The sequence below is a fragment of the Fusarium mangiferae genome, assembly GCF_900044065.1.
Source record: "Fusarium mangiferae strain MRC7560 genome assembly, contig: FMAN_scaffold011, whole genome shotgun sequence".
NCBI lineage: Eukaryota > Fungi > Ascomycota > Sordariomycetes > Hypocreales > Nectriaceae > Fusarium > Fusarium mangiferae.
In genome coordinates, this window is record NW_024573931.1 from 133,875 (window position 1) to 146,203 (window position 12,329).

The following is a 12,329-nucleotide window of genomic DNA, read 5'->3' on the forward strand; positions in this document are numbered from 1 at the left end:
AGTGACTGATAAGCACGGTCGCGTTCTAACATGCTCAGCAAACACACAGACCTCAAGCTACCGATGGTTACCGTAGAGTCGTATATACAATTACGCACTTTGGTCTGTTTAATTTAAAAAGAGACCGTGCTTAAAAGCTTAATATGTTAGGTTTTCAGTCAGGTCGTGAACCTGTGCCAGTTTCTTTTATTGCTCTTGGTTTGACTACATCTTTGCTTTATCTTAAAACAAAAGAAGCTACTACTATAAAGATTTCCTTCCTAAAAATGCCATTTCTATTACATAAATTAAGAATCTACACTATTATAATAATAGCTCTATTGGTATTAAGAATATAATTTAATGCAGGCTTAATTTTTTATTGTATATTAAATTCTGGATTTTCTCCTCTCTTTTAACTTTAGGGTAATGCTCGGTTTGCGGGTCTGCCGGTTTTATCTGACTCGGCTTACGCAGGCCTAAATCTTCCGGGCCGCGGAGAATCTTCGCCGAATACCGAGGCCACCGACCATCGGAACTTTTATTTTGGGGCAGCCGAGCCTGTTTCCACTGCCAGTATCTCCATCACTCAACCCAAGTTCCCTGCACTCGCATCATGTCTTTGCGGCTTCTCAAGCGACCAATCAACCTTGCTTCGAGGGCTCCGATTTCTCAGCTTCGTTTACAATCTGGTCAGGCGCAAACGAGTCATGATCTTCCCTCGTTTCCCTCTCGGTGGTTCGCTGATCTACAAGCTCAGCTGAAGAAGTTCACCAGCGATGACTACCCATCCAGCTGCGTTGAAGAAGCCAAGAGACAATTGGTGTCAAATGAACAAAATTGGCTGCAACTCTTGGCGGGACAGCAAGGGTTCCTTACCGATAAGAAATGGCGAGGTCTCGATAACCACCAGCTCCTTTGGGGTGATATGGTAAGCTGTTCCTTATCAGTGATAAGTGCATGATTTCTGACAATTCTCGTCGTTTAGGATAGCATGGTAAGTGGATCTCCTTCGCTTCATTCTAGGACTAAATCTCATATTTTTAGGGTAAGTATCACGACTTCCTGCAACACTTGCAAGCTCTGATCACTCCGATGTATCACAGGCCATGTCAACAACGTGATGTATAACCGCTATGTCGAAACTGGACGCGTGCACTTCATCAGACAGCACAGTTTAGATGCAGCACAGCAACACAAGGCTCAATGGGATGATCTGGTGACACCGCGTAGCCTTGGCCTTATCCTCAAAAGCATCACAACGGAATACAAATTCGTATGGATCCCTGTCAGCTCCAGCATCACAAAGACTGACCAGTTACTTTTCTCTAGCCTCTTGAGTTCCCAGACCACATCACTGTATTGTATAAGCTGCTTGAAGCTCCAACCAACGAGTCAACGTCGCTCAAGATGGAAGCTTGGATTCTATCGGAACAATATCGCCGCTTGGCAGCACGATGTATCGACGACACTGCCATCTATGACTACACTACCGCAAAGAAGACGGTCCTGAAGCCGTTTATGGTCGAGAAGTTCCAGCAAACATTCAGCATGCAACAGGCAAACCAAAAGAAATATACCGATCAGGCAAAGCAGGCAATTGAGGCTGCCAAGGAGCTTCAGATAAAGTACACATAGTTATACGTTTCTTGTCGAAATCTTATAGACATTTCGTATACGCTCCATCTAGTTCATCGAACTCCTTACTTTAGGCCCTTCTTGTCCTTAACTTGCTGCGCCAAACGGTTCAAGTCTGCTGGCCATAGTGGGTCTTTTTCGATCCCATGAACAACCTGGTCAATCAGAGCAATAGCCAGATCATCCAAGACCACAGCCTCAGTGACTCCAATACCTAAAACTCGAGACATAGCTGCCAGACCAGTAACTAGAACACCGCCCTGGGCAGGGACAGATCCGGGTTTAGCTATCACCGCTTCTACCGCGCCATCGCTGGCTTCTGCAAATTCTATAACTTGGTTTTCTGCTGTGCCCTAGAATCCACGTATATTAGCAAGCAAACCAAACACATCGAGCATAAAGCTCAACAATTTCAGTCTGCATATCTTACCCGTATCCGTCTAAACTTGGGAGCAAACCACATAGTCTTGTTGATATCCCGCGGAACTGCCACCGCGCTGAGATACGCTACTCGAAACGGTCGTGCAAGGCCAGACGAGCGCATTGCTTCAAGACCGAGCATGGTATAATCCTGACAAACCTTGCGCACCTCTTCAGGGTCCATTCGAAATGCGTGAGAAGGTGTTACTCCTACTGTCCAGATACATGCTCCTGCGCCAGCAAAAGCTTCCTTTGCCGCGGGGGGGTATGTACCATAGTCCGGGACAATGACGTTCCGGAGTTTCGCGGCAGTTTGTTCGAGAGGTCGGCGGGTAACAGCGACAACGCTGGTGACGTCTGAGCGTGCAAGGGCTTGACGAAGGATCCCGGCGCCGATGTAGCCTGTAGCGCCAACAACGATAAGTTTCATTATAGCAGTTAACAGAAATACTTTGCGGGCATAAGACTCTGGATAAAATTTGATCTGGCTCTAGACTCAATAGCTAATTGAGTTGATGGTTCTTGGTTGTTTGGCTGAAATCCATTGCTGACATACATGATTTCAACGGTCAATTTTGTCCGCAAGTCAGCTGACCTATGCCTCGTAAGTATGATAAGCATCTAGGTCTTGCTGGGTAAAGAATGACGTCAAAAATAGATTTAGCAAATCCCCGCCAATTCTAAATGCTCCTCTGTCATATCATTCTCCCATTATCTCTGCTCTAATAATTTCGAGCTCTGACATCGCAACCACGGTACTTGCGAGAATTGTTTTGGCCTTGACCAGTATCTCTATTCAGTATCGAAATACCTACTTACAAGTTCCCTTCCCACAGGACCTTTAAGAAACACATCAAGTGAAGAATGCCCTCATCAAGCAAAACAACCTGACGAAGATGGCATGGCAGGATCTTACTATGCCCACAGTCGCAAGCCACGTTGTTGGGTAACTCAAGTATCTCGGTAAATATATAGCCCAATACCCGACAGATTCCTCTTACTGCATCGTCCTTAAAGACCCTGGACTTATCCTGGCTGCGCGACTCGAGGAACTGTCGAAGACGAACGCTCAGTTGAGACATGTCAAAGTCTGGAATTGGGCTTATGTCACGCTGAGTGAAGTGTCGATACGATACAATGTCTAGGCTGATAGGTTTGCTATCCTTTCCATACTCAGGGAATAACGTCTTGGCCATATCTGCCATGCTATCATCTCCAAGATGAGGAAGGATGAAATATTCGAGATAATTGAGGACTATCTCGTTTACGAGGTCGAATAGTGGCTGTTTTCATGGATTAATAAACCCATAGATAGTTGGTCCCGCGCCATTATGGGAGGAATGTTCCTTGCAATAGCTTCGCAAAGATTTAATATCTTATTATATTAGAATGTATTTACTTGAATTATATACCCACCTTTTGTCCTTCTAGAATGAATTATATCTAACTAGCTACTTAACTATTTAAGACACTTAAGCTTAAGTAAAGAGAGTTAAGACACTGCCTAAAATATAGTTACTAAAGAAAAGTTTTATATATAGTTTATTCTATATATAAAGAAAAGTCTTAATATAGAGATTTTTAAGATAATAAGTAAGTAAATTCAAAATATAACTTAATATTTAATAAGCAAGATAGAGGAAAAAACCGGAGTGCCCGGAGAAAATAAACCCCTACCTGCATATAAAGCAAGTAAGCCCACAAACACCTACCCCTGTTTACAGATTAGGGGTGACACCACTTTTGCCATTGGCAGCCTCCCCCAACGTAGTAACAATGTGGGCATTGTCGATTCCCACAATGGCTAACATATCCACAGAACTGGAAGCAGCGCGACCGTGCATCTTCCATATCCGGAGGCAGCCCATGGCACTCAGCTCTGGATTCGTGCGAGCCGTCGCCAAAAGATTCGTGCTGTGCAAGAAATTCCTTCGCCATTTCAGCATCCTGTTTGAAGTATGCATCAGCCTGTGGGCTAGGCTTGAACTCCGCAGACCGAACGATATTATCATTTGGGTACTCGTGGATATCGACTTTGATGACTTGATTCTCTTGGTACATATTGAGAATGTTATTACCAGCCACTGTCTTTATATATTCGTCATAGCGGTCAAGATCATCAATATGAATAGCATCTCGGGGAGTCAAAAGCGCCATCGTTGAATGAATGAAGATAGTAATGTAAAATGAAATTAAAAAAAGTAGCATAGTGCTTAATATTTATACGATGAGTTAGATTTAGAGTATTAACTTTCACTCTAAGGGGTTTCTTCCCTCTTATAGCTTTTAAAATTACTTTAAGTATATAATATACTTTACACTTAGCACTCGAATTCCTGCTTATCTTTCTAGACCCTCAATATTGCCGAGTTTGCCGTACAATCTGGAGATGTAGCAAATAATGTATTATTATTTATTAAGATAAGCAACTCAAGCTACGGATAGCTTTGCCGAAACACAATTATGGGGGGTCGTGAACCAACAGGTTCGTATTTACAAGCCAATCAGAAGCCACTAAGACAATCATAACAACCAACAGACTTTCTACAATAATGAATTATGTAATAGTTCAGGCTCTGGTATGTGCACTGCAGCAGTAATTGAAGGAACTTTTGTTTTGCTAGATGCAAGGATATCTATTCGCTTGGATTGTACGGCACAAGCTGCTCAGACGCTGGCTGCGGAAAAACACGTCAAGAGGAGAGCATTGGACCATGTCCATTCCCGAGGAAGTCAACCCCATCACGCAATTAACGCTGTAACCTCTCCAGGGGCGTCAAATGCTCTCGCAGTGTTCCCGAAATACCCGAGAAACTTGTCCTTGTGAACTCTGTGCATGCGGAGAAGAACAGAAATGATCTTACAGCGGTGCGCGAGCCATTGAATCCAAAGCGGCCAAACATATATTCTCCGTGGGGTATATACAACCAGATTCCATGCTCTGCACTGCCTCGTCGGCTTGGTCGTTGGCCCTGCCATCGCTGGACCATTTCTTGCGCAACGGAGCGATCAACGATCCCAAGAGAGTTGGAGTTTGCCAGCACATCATCATCGCCTTCTTCCTGGCCTTCACCAATCTCATCAAAGCAACGTTTGTCGTAGTAGCTCCAGTCATAGCGATTGACCACGAAAACTCCAGCCTGAGAAGTAGCGTCGTTGTTCACCGTACTTCCATGATCTGGTTCATAAGGTGAGCCAGATATGCGAAGAATCTTATCGACTTCCTGCCTGGGATCGATATCCTCGTGAGCCACGAACCATGCTGCTACATCACTTGTCTCGGAAGCAACAAGTTTGAAGACATTCCATATCCCGTTTTGTGCGGTAACGTTGTAGTTGATGCTGTGAGTTTGAACTGTGCCACTTGGTTGCGGCGGAGCAATCGGGAGGCCTTGAGAGGGAGCAGAGGAGCCGAACCAAATGTTGTGCAGGGACCCGAAACAGAGCTGACCCGAGACGACGGAGACAGTTGACTGTACTATAGGAGAGTCCGCCATAGTGATTATTCGAAGGCCCTCCCCATTTATGGGAAGTATTCGTGGAAACTGAGTATTAGAAGACTCTATTCGTGAATAGGCACCCAGGCAGAATAATAAGCCTTCTACCAGATAGACTGGTGCCTACCATGCTGTTATGATCCTAGCAGTTACGTCATGCACGCTCCACATCTTCCACCAATTATATAGGGAGATCTCATCTCGGACTCCACTCCTATCAGATTCCCAAAGCTACTTAAATTTTAACTCTTTTACTTATACCTATTTTATTATAAAAGCTTTTAGGTAGAAGCCTATATAAGTAAACTAAATATTTTATTCTCATTCATCACCCATGTTCACAGCCCAAAGCGTAACCTCACAGGCCCTCCTGCATCTGTGTTTCTCTTCTATAATCGCCTCAGCAGTCACATAACTTGTCGATCATGGCCCCGGCTGCGGTGCCACCGGTATAATCCCGAAAGACTGTAAATCCGAAACGTCGAATGTATGGGCCGGCATACAACTGTGCTCTTTGACCTTCTTTAACGAGTCAGTTTCCGAGCCGGCTGTGGACCTTATAAGGTATGTTTGCCCACATCCCGATGATCTACCATGGGGTTACGTATATCACAGCGAATTAGGAAAGACCTTTTACCAACCTCACGTTGCAACCATCACGCCTCTTTAAGCATAAGACATGTGAAATGGATCCTCCTGCCAAGTACGGCCATTTTCGCATTGCGGAACTTTTTTCACGTAACATTGCCAAGACGGACGGGATAAAGACGTGATTTACAATGGCGGGATAACGGTGTGATGCAACCCTGAGAACTGAAGAGTTGGACGTGATAGTCGGTCTTGAAAATGTATAAAAGGAACTAGTTTTCTGGCTTTGTTCTGCCAACATCTAACCTCATTCACTTGGCTCTATTTGTCTGTACTGTTAACATGCGTCTCTCTGCCTCAATTACTTTGGGTTTGGCTGCGTTGGCCGTGGCTCATCCCGGCGAAGACCACCACGATGAGCTCGAAGCACGCCGCTCCTTCGAGGCCAGTGCTGAGAGACTGTCTCTCCGTCACTGTGCTGAGAAGCTGAAGGCAAGAGGTGTCACTGAGCGTAACATCAAGCGTCGTTCTGCCTTGATTGAGGAGCATCGACGAAAGCGTAAGTAATTCTCAACACGTAGCTCATCTCTTTCTAATGTGGTTTGTCTCAGGTGGTATCAAGAAGCGCGATCTTGAGGACGTGCTCAACACGGACCACAACAAGACCGACCTTGGGTATACACCCAACACTCCAGCCGAGACCCTCTTCGCAGGTCAAAACTCGTGCGTTCTAACCCCCGAGGTCACTCTCGGTCCATACTGTGAGTATTGTTCAGCTATCGAAATGACATACGCTAACACTTCTAAGACGTCAGTGGCGAGTCTGTTCGGCGTGATCTGAAAGAGGACCAGGAGGGCGTTGATCTTATTCTCGACTACCAAATCATCGACGTAACCACCTGTGAGCCTGTGCCAGAGCTGTACCTTGAGATCTGGCACTGCAACGCGACTGGTGTCTACGGTGGCGTGAACAACCAGGGAAACGGAAACTTTGCCGATAAGGCCAATATCAACAAGACCTTCGGCCGGGGCATCCAGCCAACTGATGAAGATGGTGTCGCCCAGTTTGAGACCCTCTTCCCAGGCCACTATGTTGGCCGTACGACACACATCCACCTCCTGGCTCATGCAAACGCTACTCTGTACCAGAATAAGACACTTGGAAATGACATCTACAGCAGCCACATTGGTCAGACTTACTTTGATCAGGATCTGATCGATGAAGTCGAAGCCCTTGCTCCTTACAACACCAACACGCAGGCTCAGACTACCAACGCTGGTGACGGAATTCTAGCTCAGGCTGCCAACCAGGACTACGACCCGGTTGTCGAATGGACCCTTCTTGGTGACACTGTTGATGAGGGACTCTTCGGCTGGTTGGCTTATGGCATCAACATCACTACTACTGAAAAGGTTACCCCCGCAGTTTTCAGATATGAGGATGGCGGCCATACCAACCCTGACTTTGGAGGAGGCGGCCCTGGCGGCCCTGGAGGACCCCCGCCACCAGGCGCAAGTGAGGCAGAGGATATCACGAGCGATGCTGCCTAGACTTAAGCCATTGAGTGAGAACCCCTAGCTTCGATGGACAATGGCCGAAGGGCAACTAAGAAATTTGCTTCTCTTCTACTATATATCTTAGTACAGGTTGTGCCACAGTACCATAGGCATAATAGATCAACACAAGATATAAGATATATTTTACCAATTACACTCAAGTCTATCACAGATCTCCCAAGTGCATAGGATGCGGTTAAACTCAGGACACTATGCTATGTCAAGCAATATCTTCGTTCTCTTAATCCGGGTTACGGAGATTTCGGTATATATTTAAGATATGATGAGATGTTGGAGACCACTGTCTCTTGAGTGAATGTGCTGAAAAGAATTTAAACCTGCAATATCTTTCATGAGTCGGGATATCTTGTGCTTGCTAATTTTACTTAAGCTGGTGAACTACGCATGTAGAAGATGTCCCGGAACATAACCCTAACCGAGAATGTTTAACATACCCAAACTTGTGAGCTCTTGTACGTAGTAATCTCGTCCAATTCATCCCGTATCCTCTGAACCTCGCCATATCCTATACGTTCTTGCATCTTTCTCAAGACGTCCTTTACCAGGGTAATCTCTTCTAATGACCTAGCGCCGTAACCAAGTATCAATAATGGCCATGCTCCTAAATAACAACCGCTCCACTTTTGGTGTTCCTTGGGGCATTGAAGAATACTCATGGCCAAATCGAGTTGCCATCTCCATGGCTTCCCATCCCATTCTTCAGCCGAGGATGCCGGATAGATTGTGTCATGGGCTGACGCCAGGGTTTCGGTGATTAGATCAAGAAGGAGAGAAGTTGCAATTATCATGAGGTCATTGAAGCGTGAGTCTCCATGTTGAAGGCTCTCGCTGTTTTCGTCATCGAATAGCAACTGCTCCCAGTACTGCAGCTCGGCCTTCCAGCCCTGTAGGTGATGAGAAAGATTGCTTCGAGGGACATTTGACGAGTCGATTATCCGTAATATGAGTCGATACAGGGATGTAGGTACTCCGAGTATGATGCTTGGTTTTGCAGAGGATGGATTTGCGTTGTCGTATGAGCGGAGCAAATCTTCGGCATGAGTGAGGAAGTTTGTGTCAAGTCGGAAGTCGGGTCTGAAAGGCCTTCTGATAGAAAGCAAAAAGCCTTGATATAGGACACTTTCAATGTTGACCCTGTCGTAGCTTTGAATGGCTGTCCTCAATGAGCTGTTGTCTTGGTTCTTCAAGCTGAGCAGTTTCACAGCCCCGACAACGTGAGGCCTTGGGTCTGACATTACATCCAGACTCCAGAACTGGGCATTAATCACATTAGCCAATATCCCAATGATCATTCTCAATTACTGATCACGTACGTCGTATACGTATAGAAATGATGCTACTGTTGATAAACACGAATGCCGATAGGCGTCCGATGGACAGAAGTCCTCAAGTTCCTGATTCAGCCCTCTCATAGCGTCTGTATAGTATCGCAAGGCTATGAGGCGATAACGGTCATTGCTCATCAGGACGTGTTTGTTTGAAGCACAGTTGGCCAGTATAGCATATTTGACAGATCTGTTGTGTGTCATCATGTCCATCAGGTCTGACTGGCACTGAAAAAAATATGACTTGTCCTTTGTTGGGAGAGTAAGAGAGTTGAAGTGGATGTTGTAGAAGTGATGCGTCAATTCGAACTCGATTTCTGTTTCGAAGAGGGGATGGTGGGCAGTTGTAAGTGTTGTCCTGTTAGTCAGAATCGGGGCCGTGTCGTGTGAGGTCTCGTCAGTCTTTGGTGGGGACGGCCTGTCGCTGCTGGATAGTGAAGGAGCGGGAGACGCACGTCGTCGGCGATGCCTCCTATCGGCCATATCAGCGGGTTTGGGCCATGAACAGCTGCGGCCAAAGCGAGAGCAGTTGCGACATGATGGCTTCGCTTCGTCACATTTGACTCGGCGTTGTCTGCCTATCGTTGGTCAGTAGGCCTACTGATTCAAGTTCTTTGTACTGACATATGGCGCAGCCAGTTTTGGCACGCAGTTTGGCATCTGGCATGATCAGAAAGGCGGTGATATTCTCATAGGTGTCTGAGGCCAGAATGGCCATGCAATGAAAGCGGAGAGGTTACGGTACCAGGGCCATATCAGAAGTGGGGAAGTTGGGGTTTTAAGGCGTAGCAAGTGATAACAAGGCAGGCTTTAGCGCTAGGTCTTTTACAGTAGCCTTCTCCAGTGCTTGTCGCTAGTCTCTACGCTAGTGGGCTGTAATAGCTGATAAGAAGGACCTCACTACTGTAACGAGCCTCCTGTCCCCCCTTAATTGTATCGGGGCTTCCTGTCTAGAGATTTGAGGAGTTTTAACTAGTGTGTTTGATTAGAAAAGGAAAACTTCGAAATACAGCTACTAAGTTCTATCCAGAGGCTCAATGAGCCTACTTATCCTTGGACAATCTTTGACACCAACTCTACAGCAGCAACCGTGTCTTCATCGCGGAAGTGCTTCCCAACAATCTGCAACGCCAAGGGCGCTTCAGCGTACTCTTCAGGCGAATCTACTCGTTGTCAGCATTGGGTCAGCAACGCTGCCCGCAATATGACTTACACTTGTTGTACTCTCGTTCCTCTTCAGCTGATCGAGGTTTGAAGTCAGAGTATGGTGTATCTGTTGGCTCAACCTTCAACCCAGTCGGAAATGTGACAGCTGGCTGATCTAGAAGATTCCAGATGGCTGTATAAGGGATATAATGGCCATCGCCCAACTTTGCAGCAGGCCCGACGTAGGCAGGGCAGAGGATAAAATCAACACCTCGATCCTTCATGATCTTATGGTATCTAAAGAAGTCAGCTAAGCCAGTATGCAGCCCGATATATACATACTGCTCTCGAAAAGTGTCTCTTTTGACATTGAAAGCCCAGTTCTCCCGTATAGTAAGGGGCCGTGGTGGAGAAAAGTTGAAGATATAGTCCGACAGTGGCGCAACAGGCTCTCCTCCCCTTTCCAAGAGTTCCTTCTGGGTCACAGCACACTCAGGAAAGTACAGTCTTGAAACAATATCCATGCCCTCTTGATGTTTATATGGCTCAAAATCGACTACAGTGATGCCTGCAGTCTTGAGCTTCTCAACGGCGTATCTCAGTGCGCGAAGGACTGGAGGATGAGGTCGGACAAGCCTGCGACAACAGTTAGTTAGTAGACACGATAAGGAAAGGAGAACTCACCCATCCTCCCACATAACACCAATGGTAAAGCTACCAGGTTCCAGTGAACTGGCCTGCTTCCAAGCCTGAGGTACCAGCGATGTCTCAATTTCCCAGGGCTCCTGATCAAGAACTGCTTGTTGAAAGAGCCCAAGGTCTTCTGCAGTATTGGCCAAAGGCGAGATAACGCATCGGATGCTCTCTTGTCCAGCACCAGGGAGACACACGCCTTTGTACGGGTTGCGCAGTGCGGTAGTCCTCAGTCCATATGCGCCACAAAAGGCAGCGGGTACTCTCACAGAACCTCCAAGGTCGGTACCAATACCCAAAGCTGCGCAACGGAGTCCCAACGAAGCGCCTTCTCCTCCGCTCGAGCCGCCACATGTTAATTTTCGATTGTGCGGGTTCACAGCCGTGCCGTAGATTGGGTTGGAGCAGTCAATGTGCTAAATCGTCAGCGACATGTCATGAAAGAGGGAAGGCTGACTAACCATTACGCTTTGAGGTTCATTCGTTCGTACGTGGAATATTGCTCCAGCCTTCTTACAGCATTGAACAATCAAGGCGTCTTCTTCAGCAACGTTATCAATAAGAGCGACGTAAGCCGAATGAGCAATGCGTCCCTTATGTTCAATATGCTCCTTGGTCGAGATTGGGATACCGTGCAGGGGCCCCTTGATTTTGCCAGTTGCCTTGAAGTAGGCATCAAGTTCAGCAGCGGCTTCGAGTGCATCGGCGTTCATGAACTCGGTTGCAAAGTTGGTAAGTTGATGTGCGATATGAGCTCTCTTGAGAAAGGCCGTCACTGTTTCAACAGCCGTCAGAGAGCCAGAGGCCATTTGCTCTACCAGGTTCGTTGCGCTTGTAGCTGTTACTTCCAGCTCTCGTGCTGAGAGGAAGCCGCATGTTTCGATGGAAGTAGAAACATTGAGCTGGTCAGCGGGTGGAAGCTGACCAGGTGGTAAAAGCCAAGCTGGGTTGAGAGACTTTCGAAGGACTGCACGGCATTTTTCAGCTTGCATTTCCCAATCGGTCACGACAGAAATGTCTGTAGACTTTTGGGACTGATAGTGAGAGACAAGTCTCTGAGGAGGAGATTCAGCAACAGACGCCATGATGTATGAGGAAAGGTAATAGATGCAGTCTTATGGGGGATGATGATTAGATAGAGCTTGGCTTTAAACGCGTCTTTATATTCCATACCCTGAACCCGGATACCATTGCCGTGTCTATGGCACTCACTCCATCTCCTTCCGCCAATAGCTCAGGATAGGTATGTGCAAACAAGCGAAATGCCGTTGCCAGATCCCTTTACAAGATAACCTATCTCTCGGTAATCACAACTATTGGTGAGGCTCTCGCAAAAGCCAATGATTGGTCAAGACATGGTCTCATGCTTGAAGGTCAAAGGCTCGTTAAACTGAAAGATAAGCTAAAACTCGTAAATGTCAGTCATTGGCTGTTACCCCGCAGGCTGGGTCCAACCCCCGGATTA

At 46.6% G+C, this 12,329-nt stretch overlaps 7 protein-coding genes across 7 annotated transcripts; 2 read left to right on the forward strand and 5 right to left on the reverse strand.

The window, feature by feature from the left end:
* Positions 1–1,102: 1,102 nt before the first annotated feature.
* On the forward strand, positions 1,103–1,617 carry FMAN_09816 (uncharacterized protein; the record flags this gene model as incomplete). Its single annotated transcript, XM_041820420.1, has 2 exons — positions 1,103–1,255; positions 1,312–1,617. The coding sequence occupies 2 exons, from the start codon at positions 1,103–1,105 to the stop codon at positions 1,615–1,617; spliced, it is 459 nt and encodes a 152-aa protein (XP_041686302.1).
* A 65-nt stretch (positions 1,618–1,682) lies between these two features.
* FMAN_09817 (uncharacterized protein) lies at positions 1,683–2,467 on the reverse strand (the record flags this gene model as incomplete). The annotated part of the gene is made up of 2 exons (XM_041820421.1): positions 1,683–1,970; positions 2,048–2,467. The coding sequence occupies 2 exons, from the start codon at positions 2,465–2,467 to the stop codon at positions 1,683–1,685; spliced, it is 708 nt and encodes a 235-aa protein (XP_041686303.1).
* A 1,295-nt stretch (positions 2,468–3,762) lies between these two features.
* On the reverse strand, positions 3,763–4,194 carry FMAN_09818 (uncharacterized protein; the record flags this gene model as incomplete). Its single annotated transcript, XM_041820422.1, has 1 exon — positions 3,763–4,194. The coding sequence occupies one exon, from the start codon at positions 4,192–4,194 to the stop codon at positions 3,763–3,765; it is 432 nt and encodes a 143-aa protein (XP_041686304.1).
* Positions 4,195–4,787: 593 nt separating this feature from the next.
* Positions 4,788–5,534, reverse strand: FMAN_16188 (uncharacterized protein; the record flags this gene model as incomplete). Its single annotated transcript, XM_041820424.1, has 1 exon — positions 4,788–5,534. One exon carries the CDS (start codon positions 5,532–5,534, stop codon positions 4,788–4,790), a length of 747 nt encoding a protein of 248 aa, XP_041686305.1.
* Positions 5,535–6,464: 930 nt separating this feature from the next.
* On the forward strand, positions 6,465–7,673 carry FMAN_09819 (uncharacterized protein; the record flags this gene model as incomplete). The annotated part of the gene is made up of 3 exons (XM_041820425.1): positions 6,465–6,681; positions 6,734–6,883; positions 6,931–7,673. The coding sequence occupies 3 exons, from the start codon at positions 6,465–6,467 to the stop codon at positions 7,671–7,673; spliced, it is 1,110 nt and encodes a 369-aa protein (XP_041686306.1).
* A 452-nt stretch (positions 7,674–8,125) lies between these two features.
* Positions 8,126–9,692, reverse strand: FMAN_09820 (uncharacterized protein; the record flags this gene model as incomplete). Its single annotated transcript, XM_041820426.1, has 3 exons — positions 8,126–8,953; positions 9,014–9,603; positions 9,650–9,692. 3 exons carry the CDS (start codon positions 9,690–9,692, stop codon positions 8,126–8,128), a joined length of 1,461 nt encoding a protein of 486 aa, XP_041686307.1.
* A 380-nt stretch (positions 9,693–10,072) lies between these two features.
* FMAN_09821 (uncharacterized protein) lies at positions 10,073–11,949 on the reverse strand (the record flags this gene model as incomplete). Its single annotated transcript, XM_041820427.1, has 5 exons — positions 10,073–10,188; positions 10,239–10,468; positions 10,514–10,807; positions 10,856–11,280; positions 11,326–11,949. 5 exons carry the CDS (start codon positions 11,947–11,949, stop codon positions 10,073–10,075), a joined length of 1,689 nt encoding a protein of 562 aa, XP_041686308.1.
* Between the last annotated feature and the right edge of the window lie 380 nt (positions 11,950–12,329).